The 14,070-nt window shown below is 45.7% G+C and overlaps 1 protein-coding gene across 3 annotated transcripts; it reads left to right on the top strand.

Annotated features, from left to right (window-relative positions):
* The first annotated feature begins 1,106 nt into the window (after positions 1-1,106).
* On the top strand, positions 1,107-10,938 carry LOC112874711 (protein ENHANCED DISEASE RESISTANCE 2-like). Of its 3 annotated transcripts, none has more exons than XM_025938197.1 (22): positions 1,107-1,510; positions 2,602-2,676; positions 2,766-2,819; positions 2,923-2,988; positions 3,073-3,131; positions 4,504-4,538; positions 4,685-4,774; positions 4,844-4,890; positions 4,971-5,071; positions 6,764-6,859; positions 6,940-7,004; positions 7,080-7,151; positions 7,248-7,394; positions 7,493-7,809; positions 8,519-8,582; positions 8,679-8,854; positions 9,125-9,226; positions 9,300-9,350; positions 9,446-9,589; positions 9,685-9,780; positions 10,218-10,319; positions 10,473-10,938. In XM_025938197.1, exons 1-22 carry the CDS (start codon positions 1,265-1,267, stop codon positions 10,566-10,568), a joined length of 2,301 nt encoding a protein of 766 aa, XP_025793982.1. In that variant the 5' UTR covers positions 1,107-1,264; the 3' UTR covers positions 10,569-10,938. The 3 variants fall into 3 exon arrangements, with proteins under 3 accessions (XP_025793982.1, XP_025793983.1, XP_025793984.1); XM_025938198.1 differs by having other exon boundaries at positions 1,395-1,510; positions 2,521-2,676; XM_025938199.1 differs by lacking the exons at positions 1,107-1,510; positions 2,602-2,676; positions 2,766-2,819; positions 2,923-2,988; positions 3,073-3,131 and adding an exon at positions 3,755-3,941.
* The last annotated feature ends 3,132 nt before the right edge of the window (positions 10,939-14,070 follow it).

Below are 14,070 nucleotides of genomic sequence, written 5' to 3'. Positions count from 1 at the left end.
TAGCACCAGCTTATGCAATTAGTTTTATAGTTAGCTCATATTTAATCCCTCTATTTGGTATTTAAACATCCAATATGACGTGGGCTAAAAATCAGTTCCCGGATCCAAACACCCATAGTATTGTTGAAGTTCGGGTGTCTGGTCAGTGTGGGAGTGCATCTCAGATCTAGTAAGAGTTGTGGTTCATTTTCTTGTCTGGGCTAAAAGTGAAATACTTGGATGTGCTATACAACTCGATCGTGTCACATAGAAAGTGTATTATGCATAGATTTTGTAATGCATCTAGGTATACATTGTGTGTAGATCCATAATAAAAATTATGCATCTAAATTTGCTAAAACGACCTACAATATAAAACGGAGGGGGTATGATTGAGCTTACATATTTTCAAAAATGCACTCGAATTCCATGTATCGCAAAGGAATTCATTTCTCAGTTATATGCGGTATTTGTGAAAAGATCTGCGGAGATTTTATACGCTAGTTCTTACTTGTCGTCACCGTCATGTCAACTTCGTTCCTACCATCTACTCCTCATCACACAAAATAGGTAAGTTTACAATATTGAAAAAAACGATGACTATTCAAAACACGCAGAGATGACAGAAGATGAAGCAAACGGCTCTTCTGCTACACCGAATAAACCCTTCCAAACCCAAATGGTTGGGGGAAAATTCTTCACGTACTTGGCAATTTTCCATGAGGTACTGAGGTGAGCCAAGCAATCATCTGAATTCTGACCCAGTGACCACCAGGTACCCCACATAACGCCTTCACCAAATCAACGATCTGCAGAGGCGCATTCACACAAAGATCCGACAGGTACCCGTTGTCACGACACCTCTCTTTTTCTCCAGAAATTCCGAGGCAGGTACGGGGCGGAAGAATAAACGCCCCGGTACGTACACGATCACCGAGTCTAGAGAGAGAGCGGAAAACAAATCCCAACCACCAGCCAAGCCAGCGGAAGTGACAGCTCATCCATCAGAGGGAAACAAGGAAAAGAAAAACGCGCCGGGGTCCCACCGCCGGCGGGACCCACGCGGCCCGACGGACCTCCCCCCGACTACTCCCTCTGGCCACCCTGCCTGCGCCCAATTCAATTCGACTGCGGAGAACAAAACAAAAGCGCAGCGCAGCGCAGGGAGGAGGTGCCCCGCGGCCACAAGCCAAGCAGCCATCCCAAGCGAGGCGAGGGCGGAGGGGCGTTGCTCGCTGCCGGGAGGGGGTTGGGGGGGCGAGGGGATCGGATTCGGCGGGGGCGAATGGGCGGCGGCGCGGAGGTGGCGGTCGTGGAGGACGCGGCGGCGGCCGCCGCGGCCGAGCCTGCCGCGGAGGGGGCGGCGCCTGCCGCGGAGGCGGCGAGCGGGGAGGAGGGGATGCGGATGGAGGGGTGGCTCTACCTGATCCGATCCAACCGCTTCGGGCTGCAGTACTCGCGCAAGCGCTACTTCGTGCTCGAGGACGCCGCGCTCCGCTGCTTCAAGTCCGCGCCATCCTCCAAGCGCCAGGTAACGCCCGCCCGCCTCCCGCCTCGGTGTAGCTGTGTTTTTTTTCCTTCTCCTCTTTGTTTTTGGCGACTATGTTGGATTTGTCTGGCATTTTGTGGTGGGATCCTAGGGCGTTTTGTTCCGATGGGCGAGCGCGTCGCTCGATCGCTTCTGACGCTCTCCACCACCCTCCTGACGATCTTGTTCTGGTGCTCGAACCGGAATTGGGATGCTACTTCGAACGAGAAGTTGATTTCTGTTCGTTACGCAGCCATTAGGTTGAGATTAATGCATGCGGATTATGTAGGCGAACTGCGCGTGATTGATTTCTAGTAGTGGATTAGTTGATTCCCTGCATGCATGCTGCTGTTTGTTCCTCAGTTCGCATTATGCTTAGGATTAAGGGTACACCGAAAGTGGTAAGCTATAATTCGATGCCCTGTCCGGGGACGGCACTAGAAGTGTAGAATAGTGGAACTACACAGTTTGCGCTGTTTGTACGCCAAGTTTTCTCCAAGGCTCTTTTATGTAATGGGACAATGGTTGCTGAGACAGCAAGTGTAGTGGTTCCTCTATGGGTTAGGATTTTGGACAAAAATCTGCTGTTCAGTGTTCAATACTCAGTGTGCTGAAATTAGGGGTGCTGTTTCGTTGAATCAAACTGCTGGTCCCTAACATTTGAAGTTGAAAGGAACCATTGGGTGACCTGACCTCTGCATTGGCTGAGCTGTTGAGTGGCTTCCATATAGGGAGCACGCGTGTTGTCCCTTCTATAGGATATGGTATCTGCACTACTTTTTTGGCCCTCCACATATGTGATCACTGCACCCTGCTATGATTGTCAGTTTGTTACTCAATGTGTACCTATCAAGGAAGAAGGCAAGGGATTATTGATTTAGTACAGCATGCTGACTTGGCAATATAAACTTGATTACTGGGACAAAATGGGCAATTGTATATGTGCTAACCAGAACTTCAATCCAACTGAAAAACAACTGAATTTATCTATCTGCTGCATTCAATTCTTGCAGGAAACTTCGGTGCCTCCACTTCTATGTACTTTTGAAACATGACACCATGCTTTTTGCTCCTTTTCCCCCTTTCTGGTGCAGGATCCTGTTAGAAGTGCAATAATTGACTCCTGTATACGTGTGACGGACAATGGCAGAGAAAGTGTACATAGGAGTGTAGGACCTATTATCTTTCTATTACTTTACGATTTTACATAAGGTTTATGCAAACAATATCTTAACATTTTCGTCATCATTTTTGACAGGATTTTTACATATTCACACTTTATAATGCTTCCAACCATTATGATCAACTTAAGGTATGGAGTAATGTTCAACTACCTTAATCTGACAGTCCATATTGCTCTTATTGGTCTGTGATAGTAAGATTTCTTCTTGTATCTGTTGGCCGATGTTTTCTAGTTGGGTGCGAGAAGTTCAGAAGAAGCAGCTAGGTGGATCAGGTGCTTAATGGAGTCTGCTTTAAAGGTTGGCATTTTGCTTAATTTATTGTTCGACTGTGCTATCATTATGTTCAATAAAGCACTCACATGATTTCCGTACTGTGAGCAGTCCCCGAGAAAAGATGAGCACATTGTTGCTTGCTCACATAGAAGATGGCAGGCTTTCAGGTACCTGCAGATCACACTTTGTTTTGTAATTTATTTACCATATGAACTGGGAGCAGTGTTTTAAAAAATTCTAGTTGAGCTGTGGGGTTGCTTAGGTGACTGATTGCTGTAACAGTGGCAGTGAGTAACAATCACATAGTTAAGTTAATTTATATTGCTTCAGGTTGATCACTAAATTTTTTCGTAGTTTGCAATTTAAAATCTTTGCAGATTAAAGTAGGGATGTTATCAGGTAGTTGAAATGTCATATATTGATACATTGATCTTAGGAGTCAGGATTATTTATAACATAATCCATGTCTCCTATATGTTCTGATTTCTTGTTAATGCCTGAAAACTACCATATGTGGTGATATGCCATGCTGCTGTCCCTTTTTTTTTGCAAGTTAGGGATATGCTATTAGTGCTGAACAAATCATTGTTTGCCATGACATCTTTTGTTTAAAGTGATATTTGGAGAAGACGTATATGCTGATTAATAGGGACACACTGCTGACCTGTGGTTTGATTTTCCTTGATTTTCTTCTTGTAAAACCCTGGTCCAGTTGGAGGGGCCATTGTGGCTCAAGTTGAGTAGAGGTGTGTTAGTCTCACACTCAAATTCTATCTATAGCAAGTAGTAGTTGCATATACCGTGTATTTTTCTTTCATGTTACAAAAGGGTGAGCCCAAATGAGTTGCTTTGCGTCTGTAGCTTGTTCCAGGGCTGGTCGTTGAGCGAACTTTGGACCTGGGGGTGTTATAAATGGTACCGAAGCATCAGCAATGCTGCATATGTGTGTACCCGTGCCGTGGATGTTGCACCAAGAGGTGGTTCTGGAGTCTGCACAAGTTACCCATTCATATTTATTACCATGGGAAACATTACCTTAAGGGCAGTGGGTGTCACACCCCGACCTAGTTGGAGTGCCACACATAACTCTAGTTAAGTAGTGGAGATGTAGCGCTACATATGAAACATAGTATTCCCTCAGGTCACAAAAAATGTGATGTTTTGGAATAAGAACTAGTTGCATCTTGGAGACCATGGCGATGCCCATAACAACACTTGTTGTGACAACTTTAGATCTCGGTGAAGCAAGGACAAAGCCCAAGTGGGTAAGGATGCATGGTCTGATACTCTGCCTCATGTGGGGCTGAGTGTTAAACAAACACCCAACCCTATTAATATTACACTTCATGGAAGCATGTGCCTTTATCTGACTGAGTTGACTCGTACCTGTAGGCTGCTAGCCATTGCAGTTATTTGCTCTATGCACTGTTATAACTATTTTTTTGGCTAGAAATGACATTTTAATTAACTACTTGTATTCATATTTATGTAATGGTTTCTAGCTTCTCTATTGTCTAATTGGCCACTATGTTATTGCAGGTTAAGCCGCCGCAAAAGCCGCATGCACTCAATAGGTAACTTATATAGGTTTCAATTGAATGAGTAGTTGTAGTAAAATAATTAGCCATTGACATGTTCATAGAAGTTAAAGTTACAGATCTCTTTGTGCTGTTTAGTACCACACTATTTTTATTTTCTCTTTGCATGAAAATTTTATCAGATTGGACCCTATTTTCATCTGCTCATAATGATCCAATGGCATCTGATGTGATCGCACCTTCTCCATGGTCAATATTTGGCTGTAAAAATGGTAATGATAAAATTTTCTCTCTTTCCAGCGATGAGATTTCTACTAAAATTCATTTTTACATGCATTTAGGTTTACGTTTGTTTACCGAGGCGAATGATGGTGGCTCTCGCGGGAAGGTATTTCTTATTCTCTGCAATGTACTGTGCGTGCGTGCAGATGGATTGTTAAATTCACAATACCTTGCTTGCTTACTCAGTATTGGGATGATCATCCGGCTATAATGGCAGTTGGTATTGTTGATGCGAATTCTGAGGCTGTCTTCCAGACTCTAATGTCCCTTGGTCAATCAAGATCTGAGTAAGACAGCTGTTCCCATGCTCAAAACTTTTTATTTTCTAAAAATATTCGCGGTATATTTTGTCACATTTGAGCTATAACTTTTAATATCCTAGAGTACAACATAGAGGATTTTTCTGAGTGTGCATTTGTGGGTGCCCATATGCTCATAACAACAGGAGCTGGAAGTTGCATTTGTGAGTGTTAGATGTATGTATTAGTAATTAAGCTTGTGACTCCTCTGGATTTTTCTGCCTTGTGGAAGAAGAAAAGAAACTTTCACCCCTTCAACTTGAAGCTTGCTTAATGCATCTATCCGCAGAAGTTCAGTATTGAATTATGTTAGTTTTATTCTTCAAAAATCCTGATGACACCTTGTTTATGCATGCCCACAGTGTGCGGCCCTCGCTACTAGGGGTGCAAATTGGTGACCCTTAGGTGCACCTCCAACCCTCTTTAGTTCAAACTTTTGTGCTACTTCTCCAAAATGAGATCCAATTTTAGAAAATTAGCACAAATATTTGAACTAAAGAGGGTTGGAGGTGCACCTAAGGATCACCAATTTGCTCCCCTACTCACTACCATCACCTCAACATTGCACAATATTCCTGACATGTTGCACCCATCCCATTTAGCTAGTGGAAGTCCTAAGCCAGCCTTCTCCTTGCCTCCATCAACTGGCTTCTCTTCTCTGGCTCTCTCTGTGCTCTTCCAAACTTTCCTCAGCCACCACCCAGATAGACAAAACCAAGGTGAACCCGGCATGTGGCAAGCGACGTCTGGGAGGGGCTTGGGACCAAGGCTGCTACTGGCCATGGATTCATGGCCAGAGCCCTTCACTGCCTAATCTCCCTGTTCAAAGCTACTAGTAGTAGTTGCTGCCTTGGGCGTCAGCTACTGCCTATGTTGCTTTTTAAAACACTTTCCTTTTGAGACTTTAGGCCCAAGACCACTCTGGACATGTTATAAGAAGAGGATAAGTTTGTCATCCAAAAGATGGCAACATGTGTCTTTTGAGAAAATTGCCCTACTTAACCTCCATTTCCAGTGGCAACACCTGAGTTGCAAATGGTGAGTGTCCTGGGAGAAACTTTGCAGATTCGCACCCGTATCTTCAAATTAATTTTTTGTATTGCTCAATGACCACAGTAATACGGCTTCTTGACACCAACTAGTTACTTCAAATTTCTGGCATATTGGAATAAGAAAGATTGGCATATAGTTAGCAATTAAAGAAATTTGCTCGAAACTTGGAGTTAGTTCTTTCCAAATAATCTTATTGTACTTCTTCTGGTCCAAATTACTGGAAACTTTTGTTTCTCCAAAACGAAAATTACATGTAGCTTATATGACATGCACCTAGGGAGAGGGAGTCAATATGTTTTCTCCTTTTACATAGTTTGCCCCAGTTAGATATCTCTCTAAAAGCGATACCAACAAGCAAGCAATAGGCAGCTTAAACTACTTCTGAAACTAGCATCTGTTTCAAACCTGAACTTATTAGTGTTAAACTCAAACAATCAATAGACGTCTTAAGCAATAGGGAAGATTCTCAAGAACCAGATTGTGTTTTTTTTTATTTCTAATGTGTTCAGTTAATTACCAGTTATACTGTTCTCCAATAATAAATCAAGACTACATGATGTTGATATGCATAAGCATGAGTTAAATGTGTGTATTTTCCAGCCAATTACCACCGAGATCCTTTTTCAGGTGGGACTTCTGTTTGCATGAAGGAAACGTTGTTGAGCATCTAGATGGACACACAGACATAATCCACAAGAAATTAAGAGCTGACTGGTTACCATGGTCTGGTGCTGGATTGATTATCTTGCTGTCTTTTAATGCATTATTTGTTATGTTCTAATAGCAGTATATTTAGTTTTCAGGGGAATGAGAAAGAGGGATCTATTACTTAGAAGATATTGGAGGCGAGAAGATGATGGAACTTACGGTACTATTGTCTGACAGAAAATGATAATATTCCACTTGCAGTTATCTAGATCTGACACTTCTCTTGAATTCCCAGTAATTCTATACCACTCTGTTTTCCACTACAAATGTCGTCCTGAGAGAGGCTACATCCGTGCATGTCTCAAAAGTAATGTATGCTGTACTTTCAGTTGAATCTCCGTGAGAACTAGACTTGGTACTGTATTTGCTTATATTTAACTGGTATGTCTTTTTGAATATTTAGGTGGAGGTTATGTAATATCACCAATCAATCAAGGAAGACAATCAGTTGTGAAGCACATGCTTGCCATCGACTGGAAATTCTGGAAGTCTTATCTGTTTACATCATCCGCTAAATATATCACTATCCGTATGCTAGGCAGAATAGCAGGTATGTCTTGGATTACATGAATACATCTTGCCTGATGCAATTTCGAAACTTCTCTTTTTGCAAATTTGATAATATTCTGCGAACTTGCATATTTTCAGCACTGCGAGAATTCTTCCGAGCAAAAAATGGAAATTGTGCTTGCATGGAGTTCTCATCCGGTGAGTTGACCAGAGACATGGGACTGCCACAAGGTGAAACTGAAAGGATAAATTTGGAAATGCATCAAGAAAATGAGAACAGAAGACTTGAGGGCCCTACTGAAGGATCACTGGGTGGTTCTAACAGGCACTTAAGCAGTACTGGTTCCTTTGTTCAACTTAACGATGCAGCGGATGAGTTCTTTGATGTGCCAGATGAATCAGAATATGATCAGAGAGAAATTGTGTTTCCTTCTGATGAGAGCACACATGCTGTGGTGAGTTCATTGTGTGTTTGCATAGAAAATTGCCAAGCAATAGACTGTTCTTATTCAAAAACTCAGTTCTCCTACATCCCATCTTCTGAACTATTATCTTCTGGTCATAGTATGGATGTATGGCTGTGTGGTTGTTTATTGTCAACTGATTAAGTTTCTTCCCCCTTGAAATTCAGTGGCATTTAAATCTGAGGTTAATAATCTGAGTGGCCCAGAAAATGTTTGCTATGATTTCAACCACACTAAATGTTTTTTTTCCTCCGAAGGCGCAGCTCTCTTGCGCATTCAAGGAAAAAAAACATTCAATGTGTTTGCAGCCCTCTTAGCATATACTATAGCTACATTTTCAACAATAAAAATATTTAATTACAAAGAATGGCATTACGTTGACATAATTCGACAAGGCTATAGTAACTTCTCACCATTCCATCTGTTCCAAATTATAGTGCACTTTATCTTTGTCCTAAGTCAAACTTCTCTAACTTTGACAAAGTTTATAGAAAAAAGCATCAATATCTACAACATCAAATTAGTTTTATTAAATCCACCATGAAATGTCTTGATAGGGCTTTTAGTAGATGTTATATTTTTCTATAAACTTGGTCAAAGTTAAACAAGTTTGACTTAACAAAGCTAAAGTGAACTATGATTTGGAATGGAGGGAATATTTTTTGATGTGATATCTAATGTTTTGGCATTCCTTTTGCAGGATCAACGGCATGCTAAATTGTCCACAGCTGCTGTTTTTGTAAAAAGGTTGCATGATCTTGCAGGTGTGTTACAGTTATTGTTCATTTGCCAACGTTTTTAATATACTCTTCTTATATTCTAATTTTGATCTTCCCTTTCCTCCTTTTCCTCTATCCTAGTCCAAAAAAGAGGATATGTTGACCTTCAGGGAGCTGCAGATGCTGATAATGGGCCATGTTGCTATGGATACACTCTTCCCAAAGATTCAAGCTGTACTGTGCCTTCTACTTGGGCAATGACAGACCCTACAACATTCTTAATCCGGGGAGAGACATATTTGCACGATCGTCTAAAGGTAGCTTAGATATGCTGCAAATATGACTTCCTAAAGAAAAACTCAAATTCAAATATCTTAGGCACAAAGAGCCTTCATAGGCTCTTTGGTTGTTTTGGGTGGGGAACGGGGAACCATTCGGCTTTCAACATAATCATCGCTTGCCATGTTACAACTACTACTTTTTTTCGGAAAGCGAACGTAGGGGAACACATAATTCAGTATAAATCATAAACGATTGGGTGAAATAACCATAACAATGCAGTTCCAACTTACCTGTAACTTTCTCAGATCAAGGCAAATAGTACCCTGATGCAAATGGTAGGCGCTGATTGGATAAAGTCTGATAAGCGTGAGGATGATCTAGCTGGTCGCCCTGGAGGACTAGTCCAGGTATCTTAAGCTAAAGGCAGTAGTTCGATTTCACCAGAAAGAATGAAATATTTACCAATAGCTTTTATTGTAGAAATGTGCAGCACAAGGGGGCACCAAATTCTTCTTCATTGTAAACATACAGGTGAGATATTTTTTGGGTGTATAGATGGGATGATACTTGATATATCACATGTTGTACAATGATTTAAATCCTTGCTTATAACCTGATGGATACAGGTTCCTGGTTCAACCACATACAGTTTAGCTTTGTATTATATGATGGATACACCATTAGAAAAGGTCCCTCTACTTGAAAGATTTGTAAATGGAGATGATGCATTCAGAAATTCGAGGTTCAAGCTCATCCCTTACATCTCAAAGGTACTTGTTTTGCACTTTGAGCCTTATTTGACTTATTTTAAGCCGTACTCAGTAAACTGTCGACTTTCTTATGTTTGGAGTGCCTTTCCATGTAGGGATCTTGGATTGTTAAGCAGAGTGTGGGCAAGAAAGCTTGCTTAGTTGGACAGGCACTAGAAATCAATTATTTCCGTGGAAGCAACTATTTGGAGGTAAGCTAGAAGCATGTCATATGTTAGCTTTTCTTGTTGCATTCTATGGTTACCCATCCAAACGCAGCAAACAGTGTATTTTTGGTTACTACTGGATCAGGGAGCAGCTTATTTACCTGCATAGTATGCAGTGTCAAGCCAATGACAGCTTCAATTTCTTTTATCACTATTATGTCTTCTATTTCTTTGTTATTCTTTCATGTTATATCTGAGAAGCAGAATCTGACTGAACATCTGCTCAAGCTAATTGTTAATTTCAATTACAACAATGTACGATATGTATAGCAAAGATTTAAGAGGTTGCTTTTGATTTGTTACATATTGTTGTGTCTTATATTTGCTTTTCTGACAGCATCGCATGTTACTGCATAAATATATGTTTTCCGAGATACTAGAAGGGATATTCAGCTCTGAACATCTTTGTGCATAATTTTCAGCTTGGAGTTGATATAGGTTCATCGACAGTGGCACGAGGTGTGGTGAGCCTTGTGCTTGGCTACTTGAATAATCTGGTGATCGAAATGGCTTTCTTGGTACAGGTAACCAACTTGCTTCTAACTTGTTCACAACATCCATTAGTATAAACATTTGCTTGAGCTTGAGCATGAGCATGTCCGTAAAGGTCACAGAAGAGTTATGCTTCTTTCTAACTTGTCACCTATACGCTTGGTTTCATGGTTTGCCTCATGCAGGGTAACACATATGAAGAGCTCCCAGAGTTCCTCCTAGGTACCTGCCGACTGAATTACCTGGACGCCTCCAAGGCAGTGTCGATAGACGAATGCTAGAAGGCGTCAAACTGACCTCATTCTTTTTGAAGCCAGTACAGCACAGACCAAAAGGTTGAAGCCATTCCTTGCTGCCGACACGATCGGCAGCCCCAGATGCTCCTCCTTGTATTGTCCCCGCAAAAGTCGGGGATCCACTGCAGCCGTTGTACATTCTCCTCTTGCCGACTCCCTCAGGTATTGCGATGTAATGATGATAGCAATCGAGGATAAAAATGCCCTCCATTCTTTGGCTTCTCATCATTTAGAAAGAAAAAAACATAGAAAAAGGGTATGGCCTAATCCTGGTATCATGCCGTCCCTTCTGAGTTCTGACCAGGGTGAGATCAGATCATCAGATCTAACAGCAAAGCAAGCCATTAACTAGCCATTGACCAAGCGAGTAATGGCCGGAATGATTGTTTTTGAGGACTTCCCACATTCGTCAAGAACCGAAAGGGACCCCCAATCAAAATCGTAGTGATCATGGGTGCTCTGAATTCTCATCCCGTGCACCGGAAGCATCAGAAAAGCAGAAGTGGAGCGGGCATCTATCTAATCTCTAGGGTCCTCCCCCCTCTGAAAAGACACCGGGACAGCAGGATCAAACGGTGGATCATAGCGATCGGGAGCACTGTGTTCTGTGGTGGCAGCACCAGCTTTTCTGGGATGTTGCATCATTGCATGTCCGTTGCCGGTGACGCTGCGCGGTGCCTGTAGCGGCCGACGCCGACGGCTGAACGGCCGGGCCTCGCTTTTGCTGCGCCCCCGCCGCGCTTCTGAATCTTTTCGATCGGGCAATCTTGTTTCAGGGGTTGGAGTAAAGCGTGTGCGAGACTGGCACGGGCGATGCCATCACCACTGGACGGGATCCCCGTTTCTGTGAAAATAAAAATGGACAGGATCCCTATGTGCCGTTGACTCGAACGGATCCCCACGGCGCGGCCTGCTGGTCGGTCGCGCGATGCACGGGCGCGTGCGGCGCGGCCCCCTTCACGTGCGCCCGGCCTGGCCCTGCAGGTGCAGGCCGACGCAAAGCGAGCCGCGAGGGCGGGGTTGGTCTCGCCGAACAGCCGACCGATCGGGAACGGCGACGCACGCTAGCCTGCGGTGTCCCTGGATCGGCTGCGCCTGTTTGAAGTGGCTGCACGAGTGCACGTTGCCAGGGCGCGCTGCCGCTGATCTAGTGATCCGTGTCCTTCACCTTTGCACCGATCGCATCGAGTGGCGGACCGATTCAAAGGATCCAGAACATCACGATTTTTTCCTTGCTTCAAATAGGGATTTCTCTTGAAAGCTAGCGCATCAGGAGTAGACAGTACAGTATGGTGTTAAGAAGTGAAGTTCTTTCTATGGAACACATGAAACGTACAAGTTTGATTTCTTGGCACATTTTTCAGAGCACAGCGTATAAAAACAGCTATTGCATTATCTGTGAAGAACGTTCTGTATGTCCCAGAATTGAAATTCAGACCGTCAGCGTTGAGACCCCGGGTTCGAGCCCGGGCGGGTGGCGTCCACGACGGGAGCGCGCACCGCTAAGCTATCGCAAACGATTTTACAAGCCCATTTAACTAATTCTTTCGAATTTGTAATAAGTGCGCTGTGATTCCGCACGTGTCATTAGTCGTGACCCGAGTGGGATCGATCGATCAGATCATCAGATGTTCAGATCTGACACCGAGTTGATCTGACCCATCAGTATGTATTGGGCGGCATGCATGATTATATTTGTGACTCGGGCTGCTGCGGCCTGATACCCTCGTCAAGAACTGAAAGGCACCTCCAACCAAAGCTGCGGCGAGATCACGAGTCCGTGACAACCTTTCTGTTCCCGCTGGCCAGCTCCCTTGAACCTGAAGGATCAGCAGCGATCAGGGAGGCAGAGAAGTGAAGGTCTAGCAGCTGTCACGGATGCCTTGGGTCTTCAGGAAGGACACGCAGCGGCGCAGCGGGAATCCGGGATAACACGGCGGCGTACGCCACCGATCGTGTCCGCCGCCGTGTCGTCGCGATCCGGAGCACTGTGGCTCGCTAGGTGGTATGACGACTCTCGCCCTAGTGTGTCCTAGCTAGGGGACGGTGCGGCATGCATGTCACGCCGCGGCGCGGCGCCTGTAGCCGCCGACGTGACGGCCGAACCGCCGCCGCGGCAGCTCGGCGTGTTGGCGAACCCGCCGGCAGGCCGGCCGGCCGGCGGCCCCGCGCTTTTATAGCGAGCATGCAGATCAATGGAGGCGACGTGTGGGTCGCTGGGTGATCTATCCCGGCCCGGTCGACGCGAGGTGGCGGAGAAGGTTCGTGTCCGGAATCGAAAGGGACGGTAGCGTGCGCGCGCGGGATGGATGGACGACGATGGTGCCAGACGCAGACAGGATGCATGGCTCTACTTTGCCGTTGACCCGAGCGGATGGGCGCGCGATGCACGGGCGCGCTGCCGGCCCGCTAGCTAGCTTCACGTGCGAGGCGACCGATGGGGAACGGCGGCGGCCGCCGGCGACGCCGCTCCAGGCCAGGCTGCGCGCTGTGGTGTCCCTGCCTGGTGGATCGGCTACACGCAACGCCGAGGCACCGTCATCTTGGCACGCACGAACACTGAACTGTGTCGAGTGTGAGTAGCAGCAGGCTCCAGGATGCAAAAGGATTCGTGCTCCATGGTTTTTTTTGGGCACTTGTAGTAATTTTTATGGGGGCGGTGTCTTAACTCTGTCAGGTGGATCATTACTCTGATAGTCTGATCACTGACCCTGAGCTGTACCATTAACCTCCGTGTTTGGTAGACGAGGGGAAGAAGACCGGGATGGCCGTGCGGCAGAGGCAGGCCTCTGAATTCGAGACGGCAGTTCCGAGGGCGATGCTCCGCCGCAGGCCGGGTCAGCTCCCGGGTGACGTCACGGGCTAGCTGGTCCGCGCCCAAGGAAGGGATGGCCCTGCCACCTCGTCCCGCTCGGGAGTCGGGACCTGGTCCCGGTCAAATCCGCCGATCCCGAGGCAAATCTTTGAAACCCTGTCCTCCTCCCTCACCCTTCTACTACTCGTTACAGATGGATTTTTACCGTCAGTAAGAACGGCCCGTTTTGCATACAGGCAGCCAGTTAATTCCCGGGGTGCGATTACTCCTACAAGCAAACACGAGCATGTGGCCACGCGCGCCTCATAATCCAGCCTCCGAAACAGCGAAGCGGATGACCTTCCTGTTCATGTCGTCCTGTGCCCTCTCTCTCTCTCTCTCTCTCTCTCTCTCTCTCCCAGCCTCAACGCCTTTCTTTTCAATGCACGGCGGGGCCGCAGCGACGCAGGCCAAAACTGGAAACCGCCCACCGCCGGCAGGCAGGCAGGCGAGCGAAACAGACATCCGGGGGATCCGCCTGTCACGTCGCGCCGCGCGCGCGGCAGCGGCGGAGACAGCGACGGGGTACGCCGTACACGTACGCCGGCGGGCCGCGCCACCGCGACACGACGGCGACGGCACGGCGCGCGTACGCGTAGAGGTTGAGGAGGGCACAGCCTCGCCGGTTACAGC

Source organism: Panicum hallii, chromosome 9, assembly GCF_002211085.1.
Source record: "Panicum hallii strain FIL2 chromosome 9, PHallii_v3.1, whole genome shotgun sequence".
NCBI lineage: Eukaryota > Viridiplantae > Streptophyta > Magnoliopsida > Poales > Poaceae > Panicum > Panicum hallii.
The sequence above is the reverse complement of the archived record's forward strand: the minus strand, read 5'-3'. Positions and strand labels throughout refer to the sequence as shown.